The sequence below is a fragment of the Merops nubicus genome, unplaced genomic scaffold (assembly GCF_000691845.1).
Source record: "Merops nubicus isolate BGI_N331 unplaced genomic scaffold, ASM69184v1 scaffold12418, whole genome shotgun sequence".
In the NCBI taxonomy this organism is placed as follows: domain Eukaryota; kingdom Metazoa; phylum Chordata; class Aves; order Coraciiformes; family Meropidae; genus Merops; species Merops nubicus.
Window position 1 is genome coordinate 41,552 of NW_008628503.1, and position 18,332 is coordinate 59,883.

The window sequence follows — 18,332 nt, forward strand, 5'->3', positions numbered from 1 at the left end:
TTTTTTTAATGAACATAAAGAGACGGAAAATATTCTTGTTATCCTATTTTCTTGTGTTGTCTTTCTAAATGGTATTGTTTACTCTTCTAGGTTATCTTTAAAGGCAAGTTGCAAGTGATGTAAGTAGGTACCCTTTGGGATTAGCAAATGCTAGAACTTTAAAATTATTTGTATTGTGAAACCTGTAATAGCATCCTCATTGCAGGAGGAGCCTCAAAAATACTACTTAGTAAAACTTAATCCCTGTAGTCTCCCTCCCCCCTCACTCAGACATCATTAGAACACTGGTGACCAAGAAAAGTTTTTTTCTGAAAAGAACTTATCCTAAAACTATCCATTGGTGTCACTGTCCAAACCACTAAAATATGGAAATCTTTTTGTAACTGTTTTTAGTAGAAGAAAGTAAATCAGAGCATTGTATGACTTGTGTCTGTGTTCTGTCCCATGCCCCCCCCTACTTCCCCCCCTTCCCTTTCTGTTGTTTACATTGTTGTTTATATTCAATGGATAAAACATATCTAAGCTGGTTTATGTCTCTTTCCTTTTCAAGTCAGTCCTTTTTTTCTTAAAGGTTTCCAATTCTTTTAGTTCTCTGTGTGGAAGACAATTCTTTGGCTTGCTTAAAAATGGTCTCATTCCTTTTTCAGTTCATTCATAGACCAGTCCCACAACTTTCTTCTAATGATTCAGATTGGCTGCTCTAGGTGACAAATTCTGCCTCCTACTCAGACTCCTATTCAGATAAAAATTCTCATTTATAAAACTCCTGTGGGTGTTTTAGTCTAGTCCACACAGTTTGTTAATATTTCTGCAATTTAACTCAATACAAAGGCAGTATAGGTCTGCTCATTACAGTTGTTTGAGACCACTGAGAAACAGTAACTGTGATCCCAGATACTATGGACAGAATGTCCTTAGGAAAGGGGTCTAGTGCACCTTCCTTACATCATGTGAGAAAAAATATTGGAAAAAGTGGAACTAAGACTGCGGTCCTGAAAAGCTGTGGAAAATCAGATCATACTTTCATTGTTATGAATTAGGAGCAACACTATTGTAATCAATATTGTTGAACCAAAAGAAATAGGACAGTTGGAAAGGATAAGAACATTTATAAGTTTTGGGTTCATTGTTCTTCTCCATATTGTTGCTGAATCATTTGATACAAACAAACAAATGGAGACCCATAAATCTTATGTACTCAAAAGATCAATAAAATTTATTTTAATGCTATATTCACAGATAAACAAGAAAAGCATAAAAGCTGAGTTTTCATGTGCTGTCAGTCACAATAAGGTTTTATCACATTGTCTAATTACAATAAAAGCTCCCTTAGACTTGCAGAGCCTCTCTAAGTTATGCATTAATGTGTACATCTCGGTCTGCCCTTTCCAGTGATGGGAGCTGGCCTTGTACCAACTGCTGCTGAGAATTAAGATAGTCATTGTTCCCATACAATACTTTTCACAGAAGCTACTGATTTGTGGGTGTCATTGATCTTTGGGATGTCACTATTGCTAAAAACTTAACACAGTGGAAACACAGCAATTTCAACTTAGTCAAGGAGGGGGGATAAAACGGACTACAAGTACAAGTCTGAAGCATCCAGCTTTTCAAGCCATGTACTTTTGAAATGGTTTGCCTATCTGATAGTCTGGAACAGATTTCAAAGGCGATTTGGATTTTGACTTAAAGCTGAGTCATGAGCATTGCTATTGGTTTAAGTGAAAGATTGAGTTCTTAAAAGAATACTATGTTTTTGACGAGTATTGAGGATTTTTTTCCAAAATGCTGATTTAATTATAGCAGTGCAGATATTACTTTGTATTACAGAGCTTAATATGTGCAATTTTAATAATTTAAAATGTACTTTAATTTACCAGGTGTTGTACAGGCTATTTTTTTTTTTAATGGTATTGTCTTTTTATTCAAATAATTTGCTTTGCAGTTTCAGGAATCTTGATTTGATCTATGCTTTGTGCAGCATTCCTGGAGATGACACAAAATCAATCACAGGTTTTCGGAGATCATCACTATTTCATGAGATTTTTTTCCTATTTAAAAATCAGATGCTACTTAGAAGTTATTTAGGACTTCTCACCAAACTAATTTTTGTAAATTCTTTTCACAGACAAAGAGCATAAAGCCAGTGGGAATTTACAGCTGATATTCTTAGATGCACTCCTTTCAGAAGACATCTAATCTTTCACTCAAGAGAAGTTTTTAGATATCTCAGTCCATGTAGTTCCTGTTCCATTTAGAATGTATCAATAAAATTTCTTTGCATCATCATCTTAATGTGTTTTGTGATCTCTAAGGATGAATTCCAGTCAGGGTATTCCATATTCTACATTTCACCTTATTTTGTGAAATAGAGAGTTGCATGAAAATATAGATTAATATTGTTTGGCTATCTCGGACTTGATCTGAGGTTCAACTGGTGAAAATGATGTATATTCCAATCTGTTCCTTGGTTGGTTTTGTTTAAAGAATTTGTATAGATTGAAATGCAGCTGCAAGTGTATTAGTGATTTTCTATTGCTTACTTGTCAAGATTTTTATTGTGTGGATGAAAAATAGTATTTCAAAACCTGGCAGCATATTGACAAAAACAGAAGAGCACTTTGCGTAATTCTCTTTTGAAAAACTACCTCTTTTAGAGACAGAGATTGCCTCAGCTACTTCCATTCATATGTATCTTGATCAATAGATTTATTGATAGCTTTTAGCCAAGATTTAATTCTTTTCTCCTCAGTTCACCATGGTGCTCACTTTTCTGAATTAAGAAACTAGAATTAGGCTCCTATAAGCAAGGCATACAATATGCAAGTGCTCTAGGTGTAAAAGGAGGCATTTGACCTTTTGTTGCTAATCTGTGACAGGTGCAAGCTATTTTCTTCCAAATGGTGTTAATTTTCATGTGCAAATCCACCCCCTGAAACCTGCATTCTATGTATCCACCACAGGGGAATTGGTGGTCATCATGAGTACTGTAATGGACAGCTGAGAGGGATAATCACTGATATTTCAGCACATTCATGCTTGCGACTCAGTCGTTTTTAGTGCACTTCTGTTTTCACTGCTTATTAGGGAGGCTGAAGTTAGTTATTCATTGCTGGACAAAAAAAAAAGGCGTCTGAGAAAGTTCATGTGCCGGGAACAGCACATTGTTACAAATTAGTTTCCTTTACCATTTCTGGCAAACTCATTACAAAGTAATCGTGCCCTGCGCTGAAGTGCACTTCCTCTGGGACCAATAACTGTAAATAAGCAGGGCTGCAAGCTGGCTGATAAGTTGTTGTTCTGAAGATAACGGTCCTTTTTAGCAGAGTGTTTGACCTTTTTCTTTATATTGCCTCAGGCTTGTCTAAGACCCTCAAGGTCTATTTTTCATCTTAAAATTCTCTGTAGGAAAGCACAATGTGTGGTTTAAGAAGATTTTGGGATTGCTTAACATATCTATTTTCTTTTCTAGCGTTTTTATGATAATTGTTAGAATGCTTACTAAGTTTAGCTAGCATTTTCTTAAGCAGGCTTTCTTTCTTTGTGTAAAGTACACTTTATTGATGTAGGAAGCAATATACGTTAATATTTTATGAGGACTAAGTGTATGTTGCATGATTAATAAAATAGCAACATTGGGGTTTTTTTCTGACTTAGAGAAACTTGAAACATGCTATTGACCCCTTTCACCACTCACATTTTGAGAGTATTGCACTAAACATTACTCTGTAAAGCAATTTAAGCAAATATAATTAAGAATTTCAGATTGAAGGATTAAAGAAAAGTACGTCTTCTCTTTTCTCAGTATGCTAAGAGTATTGAACAGAACTGTGACTGAAAATTGAGCATGTCTTAAAAACAAAACCCAAGGCAAAGTGAAAGTCAGTTTATAGACATTTGGGAATTTGACTTGTTCACATCTTCCCATCAGTTTAAAAAGATCCATGCCAGTATTTCTGTAAAGTAAAAGAATAATAGAACCCCCACACGTACTAATTTCAGGGTACATATGAGAAAAAAAAATCCATAACGTTTTGTGAAGTGCTGGCTACTCTAGTATGCTTATTGCTGTTAAGATATAGTCAGAAAGCCATTTGAGAACCAGACATGCACCCAAACTGTAAAAGAGAAATTTGAACAAGAAATGTCTTAGAATGGCAGTAAGTTCAGATCTTACCGTTCATAATGTTGTTGGGCTTTGTGCCCTTGCAGATCACATCATTCTATCAGTTCATTAATTTTACATGTACCTTAAATAACATTATTAATATCTTATGTTTTATAATGTTAACCACCAAATAGAATGCAAATCACAAATTATGGAGGGATCATGCTTAAAAAAATGTTGTGTCATCTCACAAATCCAAGTTCTGTATTTACTGAAGGGAGCAGTGATGGTTTCACGTAGCCATGAACCCAAAGCAAAGCTGATGTTTTAGTAGAGTAAGTCTTTTTTCTGTGGTTTAAAAGAATTACTTAATCAATATGGTTATGAACAGACTCGCTGATACCACAAATTACCAGACTAGCAAGGTACATGGAATGAAAACTGAACATGGGAAGGGTCTTAGAGCATTTGTATCAAGACTGGAAACTATTGGTACATGCATTACACAAAATTAGTGCTCTCTAGGTTTCTTTTAAATTTATCATCATTTCAGCACTCAACTGTCCACTTCAGGTACTGCAAAACAGAGTGCATGTATTGTGAAACTGCATAGATCCCTGTGATGAAGGAGGAACTTACTGTCAGACCTTCCACTAAACAGTTTTCTCTCTTGCTATATATTTAACAACGAAAGAGAAATTTTAAGGAACCTTGTAGAACTATTAAAAAATAAAAGCAATTTAGAAGTTGTTTGCACTTAAGAAAAAAACTATTTCTCTGTGTTAAAATATTAAAATGGTATAATGGCTAAATGGAATAGCGTCATTGATGTTTTAATTCTGTTTTATGGATTTTAAAGCATTTCCCTATGTTACTTGTGGTATTGGAATAAAATTGTCACTCATTAGAATAAATCTATTTCCTGTGATTACAGCAGTGTGAAGGCAATATGTAAAATTGTTAACTTTGTTTATGAGATTAATGTTGAAAGTTTATATCCTTTCTTGGACACCAAATAAAATAATTTTTTTCCAGCAGCATTATCAGCTTTCTACAAAGGATCTGTTAAAGCTAGGAACTGTTTTGTTCTTACAGTTCTGGGCTTCTTTGTACCAAAACTGCTGTCTTTTTTTTTTTTTTTTTCATGGCATTGCTATGTGGGTTGAAATTAGGCTGACAGATTGTGAGCAAAGGCTGTGGTATTACCAACAATAGTCTATTGAGCACAAGGAACTTGTTGAATTGGTTACCGAAGGCATTAGTGTTAGGTCCAGCCTATTTAGCATCTGGAAGACAGAGAAGAACTAGCGTGCTAATGAAAAGTACTAATGATACTACACTGCAAATGGCTGCAGGTGACTGTGGCAGCTGATGTGTACTGTGAAGGAGCCTCGTCAGAGGCAGTTCTGTAGGCAAAAATGAATGAAGTGAGAATTCATGAAAGGAAAAAAATACTACATTAAGAGGGAGGTGAGTATTCAAATCAAGTATTACAGATTGAGGGAGAAAACAGTGTTGGGAGTCCCAGGGACTCATGCACATAATGTTTAAATTTTTAAGGGTTCTGCTGGGTTTGAGAGAGGTATATAGTTTTTCCAGAGCAGATTGGCTTGGAGTAGTTCCAGCATACCGGCTCTTCACCATCAGTGATTTTGCTGACATCGGTACAATTCTCCAGTGCTAGTTTAGGGATCCTATGGACTCTGTAAAATAGCTCTGAGTGGGCCATCTGTCCCTGATAGGGTTCGGTTCAGTTTGAAGTTGAAAAAGAAGCTGAAATGTGCAATAGGTCAGAAACCAAGGTCTTATTTTGCTCTGTTTTTATTTATTCACTTAATATTTTATTGTCCTGTGCATTGCAGTACAACTTTTTAATGATCTTTCAACTTAAAATATAAATTTAATTGCTTCTGTATCCTTATTTGGAAGTAATTCAGTCACAACTTGCACTTCTGGTCTGAGCTGACAGATAACTTAATCCATATCTGGAATTGCTGGGTTCATTGGGAGGCACGTGCACCTAGTAGTTTACAAGCTGGACCTAATCCACAGTCTGTGCTCATCCAGCCTGCTGGCTTAGTCTTTGAGGATCCACCAGCATCACATGCACATCTCAGGCTGAAGTGACTCTGGATGTTCCTGCATTAAGTTTTGTCCTGAGAGAACTTAAACGGTGGCCTGAGAGGCAACTGGAATCCATCCTATTCTTTTGAACAGCTTGGGCCACCTAAATTTTGAAACATATAAGTAATATTACTCTCCCAATACTGTTGTCATGTGCATGAGATTTAATGAAAAATACAGTAAAAAAAAAAAGTCTTTTATCTAAAGGTATTGTAATGCAATAGCTTGATTTTTATCATTCTTATTTACCTTGGATAATAATCTATAGGAGATAATTGTGAGTATATGTTAAGATTTGAGTTCTGTTGCTGTGAATGACAGTGATGGGTTTGACCCCTGTGGCAGGAAGTGCACTTAGATGTGTAAGGGACTTTACCTAAAGCCAGGCAGATGTGCTGGGTTGACCTTGGCCAACTGCTAAGTGCCCACCCAATCGCTCTCTTACTTGCCCTCCTCAACAGGACTGGAGGGGAGAAAATAAGATGAAAAAGCTCATGGGTTGAGCTAAAGACAAGGAGTTTGCTCACCAGTTGCCATCATGGGCAAAACAGAATCAGCTGGGGAAAATCTAATTTATTACCAATTAAAATAGGTTTAGATAGTAAGAACCAAAGAGAAATTAAAAGAACACTTTCCCCACACTGTTCCCTGTTTCCCAGGATTAACTTTGTTCCCCCTCAGAGCAAGGGCTGGGGGGCTGCGTTTGGTCCATGGAGCTTCTCTGCTGCTCGCTGTTTTCTGCCCTGGACTGGGCCCTTCCTGTGGGGAGAGCAGGAACAGGTGCAGGTTCTCCATAGGCCACTGGTCCTTCAGGGAATATGCACCTGCTCCAGCCTCTCCCCACAGGACACGGGGAGCCTGCCTTGACGCCTGGCGCACCACTCCCTTCCCTCCTCCCCCTCGTCCTCTTCGAGTGTTGGTTCCCCTTGGAACCCCGGACTCCTCCCCAGCAGTGTCTGCATGCTGTATTTGCCCTTCCTTAAAGGCACTTCCACGGTGTTGCCACCTTGGCTGCGGGGCAGGGCTGTGCCCCGAGCAGGGGCCGTTGTGGGGCCGGTGGGAACCGGCCGTGACCAGTCTGGGACTGGCCTCGGCCTCCCCTCAGAGCTTGGCCCTGCCGCTGCCGCCCCGGCACCCGGGCAGGGGTGCTCGGTACAGCAGATGACATCATTTATATTTGGCAAAGGTATTCCAGCTGCACAAAGGTATTCCAGCTGGTGTTTTTTCATTTTTTTTTTGGTATGTTTCTGTGTTTGTTTTTTTTTTTCCTCCCCCCCAAATATTTCGTATGCCAAATGTATCCTTCAGTCAAGCGTTTAGGAACAGATTGTTAGCATGAAGTGGTTTTCTGCAAGGGGAATCAGCGAAGAGAATTTTCTTCTGTAAAGAAGAACGTGGATAGGAAACTAGAGGATAACATTAAAAATAGAGAAGATTAAAAATGTTCAATTAGTGAAGCCAGAAACAATTTAGGATAAGGAGGAAATTCTGCAAATATATTGGTGAAGAGAGTTGAAACATGTTTTTTCTTGCTTCTTTTCTTCCACGGAACAGCCAAATTTTGCTACATGTGTTCATACTGAGTAGCTTATTACCAATGAACAGTCTCCTTGACTGAAATAGGACTTGCTGAGGAGGGAATTGTTTAGCTCAAATAGTGTTATAAATAACTATTTGAACCCAACAGTATATATCTAATATAAAAATGCAACCCCCCAAAATATATTTGAAACCATAAAACCAGCTCATCTTACAATGTTATTTTTAAAAAGAAGTATAATTTAGCCTGTGAGCTAGAGCATGGCCCTGTCTAACAAGACTGGATGAGATGGGGCTTGGACTGGATCAGGAAATATGAAGTCAGATTTTTGTAGTGTATAAATGAAATGGACAGTCTAAACCCTGCCTTTAAAAATCTTGGCACACTTCAAAGGAAAAATGCCAATTTAGCAGTTTAAAAGCACTTAGCAAGTTTTCCCAGTGCTGAACTTAATTTCTATAGCCAGTGTGGTTGCTTGCTGAATAATGCCATAGGGGACAATGTAGCTCTGACTATATTTAAAAATATTATTCCATGAAATTCACCAGAAAAAAGCTGAGGTGAAATCGTAACAGTTCTGTCTCTTTGGATGGAGGTGATAGTGGCTGCAAGTGGTAATAAGAGAGTATTGAGACAGCTTTTGACTCGTCTTCTTTTCGGTATATCTATAGTCATGTAGCTTACTGCTATGTACTTTGTTTTGTGACTATGATTAAGCCTTTTAGAAATAATTCTCTACTGTTTTAAGGGTTATTAAACTTATATATTTTAGCCAACAGAGGTAGAGGTTTTAAAAACTTTTCTGAGGGCAGTTTCTGGAGAGTTTATCAGCCGTACAGTGAAATGCATTCTTTTCATATATTCTTGGTAGGTAACCTTGGACGGGTGGATCACATCACAGAGTTTGAGTATGACCTGTTCATTAGACCAGATACCTGTAACCCACGCTTTCGAGTTTGGTTCAACTTCACTGTTGAAAATGTAAAAGAATCACAGGTAAGTGATACTAAATTACGTAGTATGATAGCTTTAAAGATTGCTTATTCCAGAATATATTTCATTAAACAAAGAAGATGAGATCTGGGGTTTGTAACTAAACATTTGCTGTAAAATATATATTTCTCCTTTGAATTTTTGAAATTAAAAGCAGGTTGTGTTAATATATGAAAAAGAAGTTCATCTTAGCTGTTCAAATACTATCACTCAAGCCTTCATTTAATACATGTAGAACAATGAGGTAGCATTGCAAGCAGGCAGCCTCTAGTGACTTGTAATAGAGAAGGAGTTGCCTGCCAGTGTGTCCTTTGTGAAAGAGGAGGTTTAAATGTGAAACAACTTTAGAGGCATCCATTTCACCTACTTTTAAATAATGATTCTTTTCAGTGAAAATACCCCATGAGAAAGAGAATTCCTTGCTCTGTTTGTTCACTTATTGTAAACTAAGCCAGAAATTATGTAATAACTTTCACATTGACAAACCAAAAAGGATTTAATTCCACTTCTCACACGTACATTCCATTTTATTCTGGTGTTCTGTCTCAGTTTATCATAAGCAGACTGTCTTTTTCACTTAATGGAAGAAGAACATATTTAGTAAGAGAAAAAACTGAAGAAGGTTGGTATTTGTATTCCTGTGAGCCTAATATCTTAATATCCACCACTGTACCATTCCTGTTACAACTAGAAATCATGAAATTGTTTATCTATCTTCCTGGAGCCTGATACTTTATCAGACAGACCCTTTCCCCTGCTGTGCCTTACTCAACTATGATCAAATTATATAGTCATGAGATGAATGGGAATCTGTCTCAAGGAGGCAAAGAGATCTGGTAGAGAGATACAATATATATCTAGTGCTTACAGGATATTTGTTTTCATGGTTGTCTACATGAAAGAAAATGGTTTCACTATTAAGTTTGACTTGTGAGGTCTGCTTTTATAATGTGTGTTCCTATAATCATTTTTTCATCTCTCCAATTTCCGTTAAAATGAGACCTGCACGAATGTAATCTAGTCTGGAACCTTTTTTAGGTCTTTGTACTGGTGGACATGGGCAGCGTTAGTCATTGCAGCTCAGCTATATTAAATGAATGTTAGAAATTGCTACATCAAACATACTGTGTAATCTGGTTTGTGCATTTTGATTATTTTCTTTTATCTTTTACTAGAAAATAATAACAAGGAAACTCATGCCATTCAGTATTGCTTAAAAATGTTGAACTAATACACTGTGGTCACTTTATGTGTAAAAGTAGATATTTTAATAACTCCATATAAATTACCTGTAAAACATATTTTTCACTTATCATATAGGTGATGTGGGAGGAGGGCAGATCGATGCATTTCTGTATCCTAGATCTGGTTTCAGCCGTTGAGGACTCAAAAGAAGTAGCTACTTTTATTAGTTTAATGTGTTCTCTGTATTGTTTCCTTCTTATTTCTTTTCCTTCAACTTCAGATTCTTAAACAACTTTGTTTACTTGGACTTGAAAATAGGTTGAAGATTTTCTTCTTATAAGAATGTCTTCAGTTTTGCTTGACATTTCACACTAAGGCCTTTACTGACAAAGAAATGTATTTCATGAGTATCACAAGAAAATAAGAAACCTTTCATTACCCGAATTAGAAATCACCCATTCTGTTTTTCTCTTGTTGAATTAGCTCAAGCATTGACACCCAGCAGTGGACAAATGGACTAAAAAGTGAACAAAGAAGACACAGCGTAAAAAAAAAAAGTTGTACAATTACTAGGAAGACATAATTGTACTGTATGCATTTCTGATTTAGATGTCAGTTCTACTATGGGACAGTAGTCCAGTTTTTACCATATGTTTAGTGCAGTATTTTGTGTTATTAATCTAGTGATAAATTAAAAAGACCTATTACACGTTCCTGTCAATCTCACTGTCCATGCGTTATTGTTTGGTAAAGAACTGGTTTTTTATATCCCAGTTCTAATTTTCTTAAGCCATTGAGATTCCACTTCTTGTGTCTCAAAACTGTTCTACAGAGTCATCTCACTTACAGTGGCACTCGATTTTTAGCCTAAAGCTTTCCTTTATTTAATCCCCCTATTCTCAGTTGCACTTCTGCTTAGTAATAGCTCCTCTTGGAACAAATAAATCCTCATCATCCCTGGCTAACATTTATATTTCTGTAAATTATAACATTCCTCATCATTTGTGTCTCAACCTAGCTATCATGTTTGGTTCTTTCAGCCCTCTATCCAATAGAGCACTTTAAGTATTTTTCCACTTTGGGACCTTTGGACTTTGACCATAAGTGAATCTTTCCAGCCCTTTGATAATTAGCCTAGTTTCCCAGGAAAACAAAGCTTATGGGGTCACACTACCTGCTTGCTAGATTAGACTTTTGTGCAGCTGCTAATCTTTCTCTTCTTCTTTCTCCCTCAATAGCTTCCTAACTCTTGGGCAGCTTCAATACCACAGGACAGGAATTCCTGTGAGTTGCAGGAAAGCAGGCTACCAGATCGGCAAGAGGTCCATCTATGTTCCCACCTGCAGAAAGGCTATAGTATCAGATCATTTCTTGTATTAAACATCAGGGAATCCACAAAGGAGACATGTAGCAGAAAGTACTCACTGGAATTTGCATTTTTAAGGCGCCAGAGAACCCAGCCATGAAATCTAAATTCATAGCACTTAGTAGTTTTGCTTCTTGCAGAACTTCTTGGTTTTATTATTATTATTCCTCTTCCAGTTTCTTCAATATTTTCTTTATAATGTGGAAGTAAAATTGAATGGACAGTGCTGAGTACACTAACATCCCAGTTTTCAGAGAAGGGACTCCAGTCCCTTTGCTGTCAGTGTAGGCAGCTGAAAACTGCAGCAGCCTTTTGTTGCTGTATCACTATGGAAACTCAAGCCTAATTTGTTGTTCACTGTCATACATAAGTCTTTTTCAGAATGATTGCTTCCTTCCTCCTGTTATGTTTGTCTTAGGTTACTGTTGTGCTTCAGTAATAAGGGCAGGTAATAGAGCTAAGTTCTGAAGCATAGCAGTGAGAGTCCTAACCTTTTCAGAATTATTTTTAGAATTTTGTGATAAACTCGTTTTTTTTATGTTGACTTCCTTGAGTTACAATAGAACCAGTAAGTTGGTAAATTCTTCTTCTGACGACTTGGACTTCTACATCAGATATTTTATGTTGTTGGTTTTATTTTATACCTTTCTAGCAAGGAAAAAAACAAGAAGAAACAGCTAATGGCTTGTATTTATGGGGAAAAAAAGAACCATCATGTAAGATACCTGAGAGATGTAGAATTTGGTCTTTTGGTCTCCTTTTAAGGTTTCTGACTTGCAGGTCAATTGGCCTGATAAGACCTAAGCTGTGGATATTTTTGTCATTTGTTTAGTGAATTCAATTAACACCGATGTTGGAAAAAAACAAAAAGTTTGAAACTGATGTGTTATATGGAAGGACTATAATCATGCAATGATTGCACTTACAATATTCATGAGAGGGAGAACGAAGGAAATCGGGTTTGCTGTGGAACACACGGTCTCATGGGCAAAGCAACCAATTTCTCTAATTATATACATGTCACAGGCTGCTCTCTATTTCTGGATAGTGCTCTTTATTGGGCAGGGTTTGTTTCCTGTTCGCTTCAGCTGTGGCCCTTGCAACACCAGCTACAATCTTGCTAAATTCTTCCTCTGTGGAACCGGAAATTGGATGAACAAATGTCATCTCCAAATTGCATTTTAAACAGACAGTGCTTCAGGTGCATGATGACTTCTGAGCTGGAATGCCTTTAAACGTGTTAGTAGCAACAGTGATTCCTTTGAGATTTGGGGGAAATAAAGAAATGCTTGTACGTGTGATAAATTATAAAAATATGCCAGTATACCAATACTGGAGGTGAAAAGAATTATTGTTTCTCTTTTGGGGGCCATAACCAGAAATTCTGCTCAAGTAGTTGACTGTCACTGTTCCAGACACTAGCCATGCTAGAAAAGATGATCTCTATCCTGGAAAATTTACTTTTGAGGAATTTGAGAAAAGGTAGGAGTTGAATACAACAAAGTGATAAAAGGAGTAGCAATATCTGTGAGGACTGTACTTGCTCTAACAAACAGCAATCATTTCATGCCTGCAAGTAATGCACATTTAGGCTGCATGATATATTCTGTATGTGTCTGTACCCTGCACAACTCTGCTGTCTGATGAGTTGTGTTCAGAAATGATATTTTCACTGAGATTAAAAAAAGAATTTCCAACAGACGGGGTTTCCTAATAGTGCCAAATTTTGTTCTGTAAGTGTTGATAAACACATTTGGAGTTCTTCTTCGCAAAGGTACTGACAAAATATACCAAGAAGGATGGAGGAAAAGAATGTTTTTTTTGGCAGATAGGATTTGATCGTTATTTACAGTTAATAAATCAATCCAGATTGGGGTTAAAATCCAAGAACCAAATGTTATTTACTTCAAAGGGATTCCTACTGTTAATTCAGTTGCTGTTGGACTGAGGCTAGAATTTTGACTCAGGATTTTGGAGCTTTCATAATGGAGTTTAATCTTTTTTATCCTACAGTGTTCTGTAAAATAAAAAAGGCTGTAAAATCTCCATTGTTCTTTGACTGATTAGTTTTTCAGATACTATTTATTATTGGAATTGGATTTCAGAGTTTGTTCAGGCCTCTTATTATTGTCCTAAACCAACCCAATGATCCTTAGCAGACAGCTCCTTCTTTGTGATGTTACAGCTGTGACTGTTTAAAGATATGAATGATATGTGTATATGAGGGGATAATGTCTTTTATTATACCAGTGGATACGTTTTAGAGACGCAGGGGTGTAGAAAAGAAAAACAGGCATGATTTGAGGTACACAACCTCTATCTCTGGCCTCAGAACTCATCTTGTGCACTTAATTCCCGCAGAAGCTGCCTCCAAAGTAAGATGGAGTAAGGAGGACATCAAAAGCAGTAAGAAGTTCAAAACAGGCTACCTTTTTGCTTTCCTCTTCTTAAGCAGACATTCTTCACTCTGCTGTCATTTGGTGATTTAAGTTACTGGTATCAAGATGCATAATCACATCTTATGATCTTTCCAGTTTCTCATTTTAGAAGACAGATATTTTCTTTGCTGTGCATTAAAGACTATATTGCATTTCCCCAGCATTAGAAAATGCATGTATTAAAGTGCATATCTTTTTATGAAAAAGTACAGTTCCGAAATTTTGAAGGCTTTTATAAAGCATTTTTTGACTTGAAACATTTCCTAGCCAATCTGAAATACATATTTTCGGTAGAGTGTTTCATTACATACCCCTTCGTACTAAATTAGACATAAGTCATTCATTGTTGAATAGTTTGCATTAATAATTTATTAATCCTCTTCTGGTCAGCTCCTGTAGTCTCTCTAAATAGCTCTTTAGAATAATTTGCAAGGAGGATCACGGGATTATTTGAATTTTGCCTGTTTACAGAGCCCCCAGCTGTTACCCATTTTCGTGTTCTCTCCTAATGTTAATTTTTAGTGTGCTAAAAAGATACCCCTCCCTCTTCCTGTAATTTGGTATTTTATTCACCCTTTACACAGGTAGACAAAACCTAATCTTTTTCATGTACCAGTTTTGTTTTGGTATATAAATTTGTTTCCTCACTTTTGACACTTGAAAATAAGTTCATTTTAAGAGGTTAAAGGTAAAGGTTATGAACACCTACGCACTGCCTATCCAAACACGTTTGATGAATTAAAGGTTAGAAATTAGAAGTTTGGAAATTTATTACAAATAGGCATATAGAACTAATAAGCAATCTGAAGAAGGCCATCATCTTAAATGGTTTCACTGACTTGTCTGAATGTAATGTGGGTAAGAACTTGATACCTAATGCTGAAGCTGAACTGGTTTTTGTATTCCACACAACCATTGTAGTGTAGCACAGCAGACTCTTACTGGGACTCTGATTAAGAGTGGTGTGATATTGTTTTGTTCCAAATCAGAATCTTTAAAGCATAAGGCAAGGTTTGTGTTCCTAAAAAGATAAGCTTTAAGTTTATATTGCTCTTCTAAATCTGGTTTTGAAGAAGGATTTTTGTTAGCTTTTAAAAGAAACTTATTATCTAGGATACTATGTTCATTGTACAAAAAAAGTACAAATAGCGCTTACAGGTATTATATAAATTGGCTATTTATAGAAAATGTACATACTTGCCTAATTACTTTCCTCTCTTTCTATGTGCTTTTTAAATAGTAAACAATTAAAATGAAAACAGTTTTGTATGAAAACTTTGTGGCAGAAATTTAGCCCTATTACTGTTACTGCCAATAACGTCAAACATGGATGTGGACATAAAAGAAAAACTTCATGCAAATAAACATAGGGTAATAAAAATGTATGAACATACCAAACTCGCTGAGTTTTTATTATCTCTGCTTCTGGGTTGATCTACTACCAAAGAAAATTTAATATTTATATTTAAATTTCATGCAAAGTTGTATGTGTGGGTAGTTTATAGCTTTTTATTTGGCAGGAATAAGAATCTCCAATACTAAGAAGAAAATATGTATTAGGACTAGAAAGCTTTGAGATTTGAGCATTTGAGTTTTGAAGCTTCTTCCTAACTGACTTTATCCTGTCAAAAGCCAGGAAGAGTTGTAAAACAAGTGTCAGGTGACCACTGATGTAGGCAAAACTCTGTTTGGTTCCTTTTTGTTTTATAATAGTCTCATGAACTAGTACTTCTAAGCAATCTGAGAGGAATACATTTTGTTTAGTGTAGATGGTATGAAAACACCAACAAATAGATGCAGAAAGATAGAGATTTTGTGGATAATTTTCTGTACCAACCCCTGTATCAGAATTTTGAATTTTGATTTTTTTTCTCCCCTCCCTAAGCTTTATACTTCCCTATATAAAAATTATACATCTATTCATCAGTTCACAAACAGGCATCTATTTGCCAGTTCTTGTTTAAGTTCCTATCCTAAGTGATATTTTGAGTAACAAGTATCTCTGAGGAACATTGTAGGTACTCTTCAGTTTTCCTTCTGCTATGACTTTGTGTGGCAGCTGGAGTGGAGATGTTAAATGACAGTTTCCCAGGAAATCTGGTCATGTTCTACAGATATGAAAGTCTAATCTAAGTATCAAGCTGACTTGGTTTGAATTATCAGGCTCTGTCTTCATGCTGCTGTCCAGCTATTTGGTTAAGTAAAATGAAAAGGATTTGAATATATTTGTTAACTCTCAGGCATGAAGTCTCTCAGTAGCTCTTTCTTTGATTCTGTCTTTGTACCTGTTCTTTGCTAGCTCATGTGTTTGAAATTGGGGTCCCTCAGTGAATAGTGACATCTCAGTTTTCATCTGTGTCTTGAAAGCACTTGGGCCATTTCCCCAGAGCCATAAAGGATTGAATTGTTTTTGGCTTCCCAGATTCCCATCTCACATTGCCACTTGGACTTTAAGATGTAAACGGCATCACTGTTATAACCTTTAGCTCCCTGCTTACTGTAATTTTAGTATTGATTTACTTAGATCAGTATCAAATTCTTATTTATTTCATACATGAATGATGTTTTTCCTTTGTTCTTAGCTGCCAAATAGTGGGTTTCACTCCTTGTGGGTGAACTTGGTCAAGACCGAGATTTTGACATTCACCTGAGGCTGCTGGGTTTATCAGTCATTGTCAAGCACTCTTTTATTTTGCCTTGGAGAAAGACATAAACTGCAGAAGTGTTAAAGTTAGAATTCTTATTCTAAGCAAGATGAAAAAGGAAGTGAAGCTCACTTGAAACATTGTCATTGAGAAAAATCAGTTTCTTATGCAGGTAAAGAAATGTAATTTAAATTAGAGAATGCTTTCACTGATAATTCCCTGGTGTTTACTAGCAAATGTGACAACAGTTAAGGGAAAAGAAGGGTTATGTATTTGCATCCAGCAAAAATCTGGACTTTCTGTTAGTTTTTGCTCTGTTTGATGGCATCACTGTATGGTGCATATACTGCACTGGCCAGGTTCCTTACAGCTATATTTGCGTGTATTTTATATATACATATGTGCATACATTATCTACCTATCTATCTATCTGTCTATTGAAAACATAAGAGGCTGAGTTGAGTGCATTTGGACAATATTTTTAAATAACTGCAATTACTACAGGGTGAGTAGGCTGGTTTTTTTATATAGGGCATGCCCTTCAACTTGAAAAAAAGGAAGAAAGAAAGATGGAGCCAGATTCAGGATGCAAATTTTGTAAAATCTTATGGAACCATAATATACAGAAATATGGATCCAATATTTTTATAAGGGAAGGGCTTGAATTACCTGAAATGTGACCGAATGGTAGAGGATTATTTCAGTGGGGCCTCTGAACTTTTTGAAAGTAGTTTCACTGATCTCCGTGTTGGAAAGTGATATAATTTTATTGTAAGTCAAAAGTGCATAGGGTTATATGATAGGTGTAGTGATTGAAGTAATTATTTATTTACTGAGGAAGCCATATGAAATGTTAATTAAATAAGAAACAAAGTGATGACATTTAAAATAGATTGCATGTTCATCTTAGCATTTAAAAAAAGCAAAAATCAATTGAACATACTGCAGTTTTGAAGAAAAATAATTTTGCCATTTTGGAAGCTTGTGCCTATATTGGTCATGTATAAAATTAGATTTATAAATGATGATTCTTCCAACTTGGAATCCTTTCAAGTACATATAATTTTATTTTGGATCAATAATTCAGTTGTGCTTGTAATAGATTGAGAGTGCATGTGAAGTTTTGGTAAGTGCAGTCCAGGGTACATCTCCATGAAATTATACAAAGCTGTCATGATGTGTATCATCCTTTAAAAAGTAACAAATGCAGAGAGGTTAGTAAACACAGCCAATATTCAGCATTAGCAGAACAACTGCTGTGCTGATGAAACACTCTCTCTTGTCAAGACAGTGTTAAATTAATAAACTTTCTGTGTTCCAGGTGCCTCTTAGAACATTTTAGATGCCAGTGTTTGGTAATTATTGGATGCATACTGTATGTTTCAGATTTAACACTGGCTTTTGCTTTCAGGAAAGTAATGGCCAGGTGTGTTTCATTTCCCATTATGGTGGCATCTGTCATTCAATGTCAAAAATACATTATAAATGCCATAAACAAAATCAGCACTGTGATGATCTTGATGTCAGTGATGTGACATGCTTACCTTTCTTTCTCTCAATTTAAAAACTTTTTAATTTATGGATAAACACCCCCTTTTTAGCTCCAGTGTTGGGTTCCATGCAAATTTAGTTTCATTCTGCTTTTATTTACTGAAAAGTGCTTGTGTCAGAAGGCAGAAATGTAGACCTAAAGTAAAAGTATTTACATTGAAGAAATGAATGTTTTAAACTTTCCTGCTCTTAGATATTTTGTTGGTATTATTTCTTATGCAGAATATTTTATATTTGAGCCATGGCAGGTTGAGATACTGTACAGAAACAGTTAGAACCTGAAGATAAAAACAAGTTGAAATATACATAGATTAATTCATGTTACTAGGGGATGGAAACCATTTAAATGGCTCTGGAAATGACAAGGCATTCTTGCTGTGAC

At 36.2% G+C, this 18,332-nt stretch overlaps 1 protein-coding gene across 1 annotated transcript in view; it reads left to right on the forward strand.

Annotated features, from left to right (window-relative positions):
• The window catches only part of LOC103779043 (cytosolic carboxypeptidase 6-like), a 30,483-nt gene extending 21,562 nt beyond the window's left edge, over positions 1-8,921 (forward strand). Inside the window, exon 2 of the mRNA XM_008946660.1 lies at positions 8,644-8,921. Within this exon, the coding sequence (XP_008944908.1) occupies positions 8,644-8,849 (206 nt within the window). The 3' untranslated portion in view covers positions 8,850-8,921. The remainder of the gene's footprint in view (positions 1-8,643) is intronic.
• Positions 8,922-18,332: the final 9,411 nt, after the last annotated feature.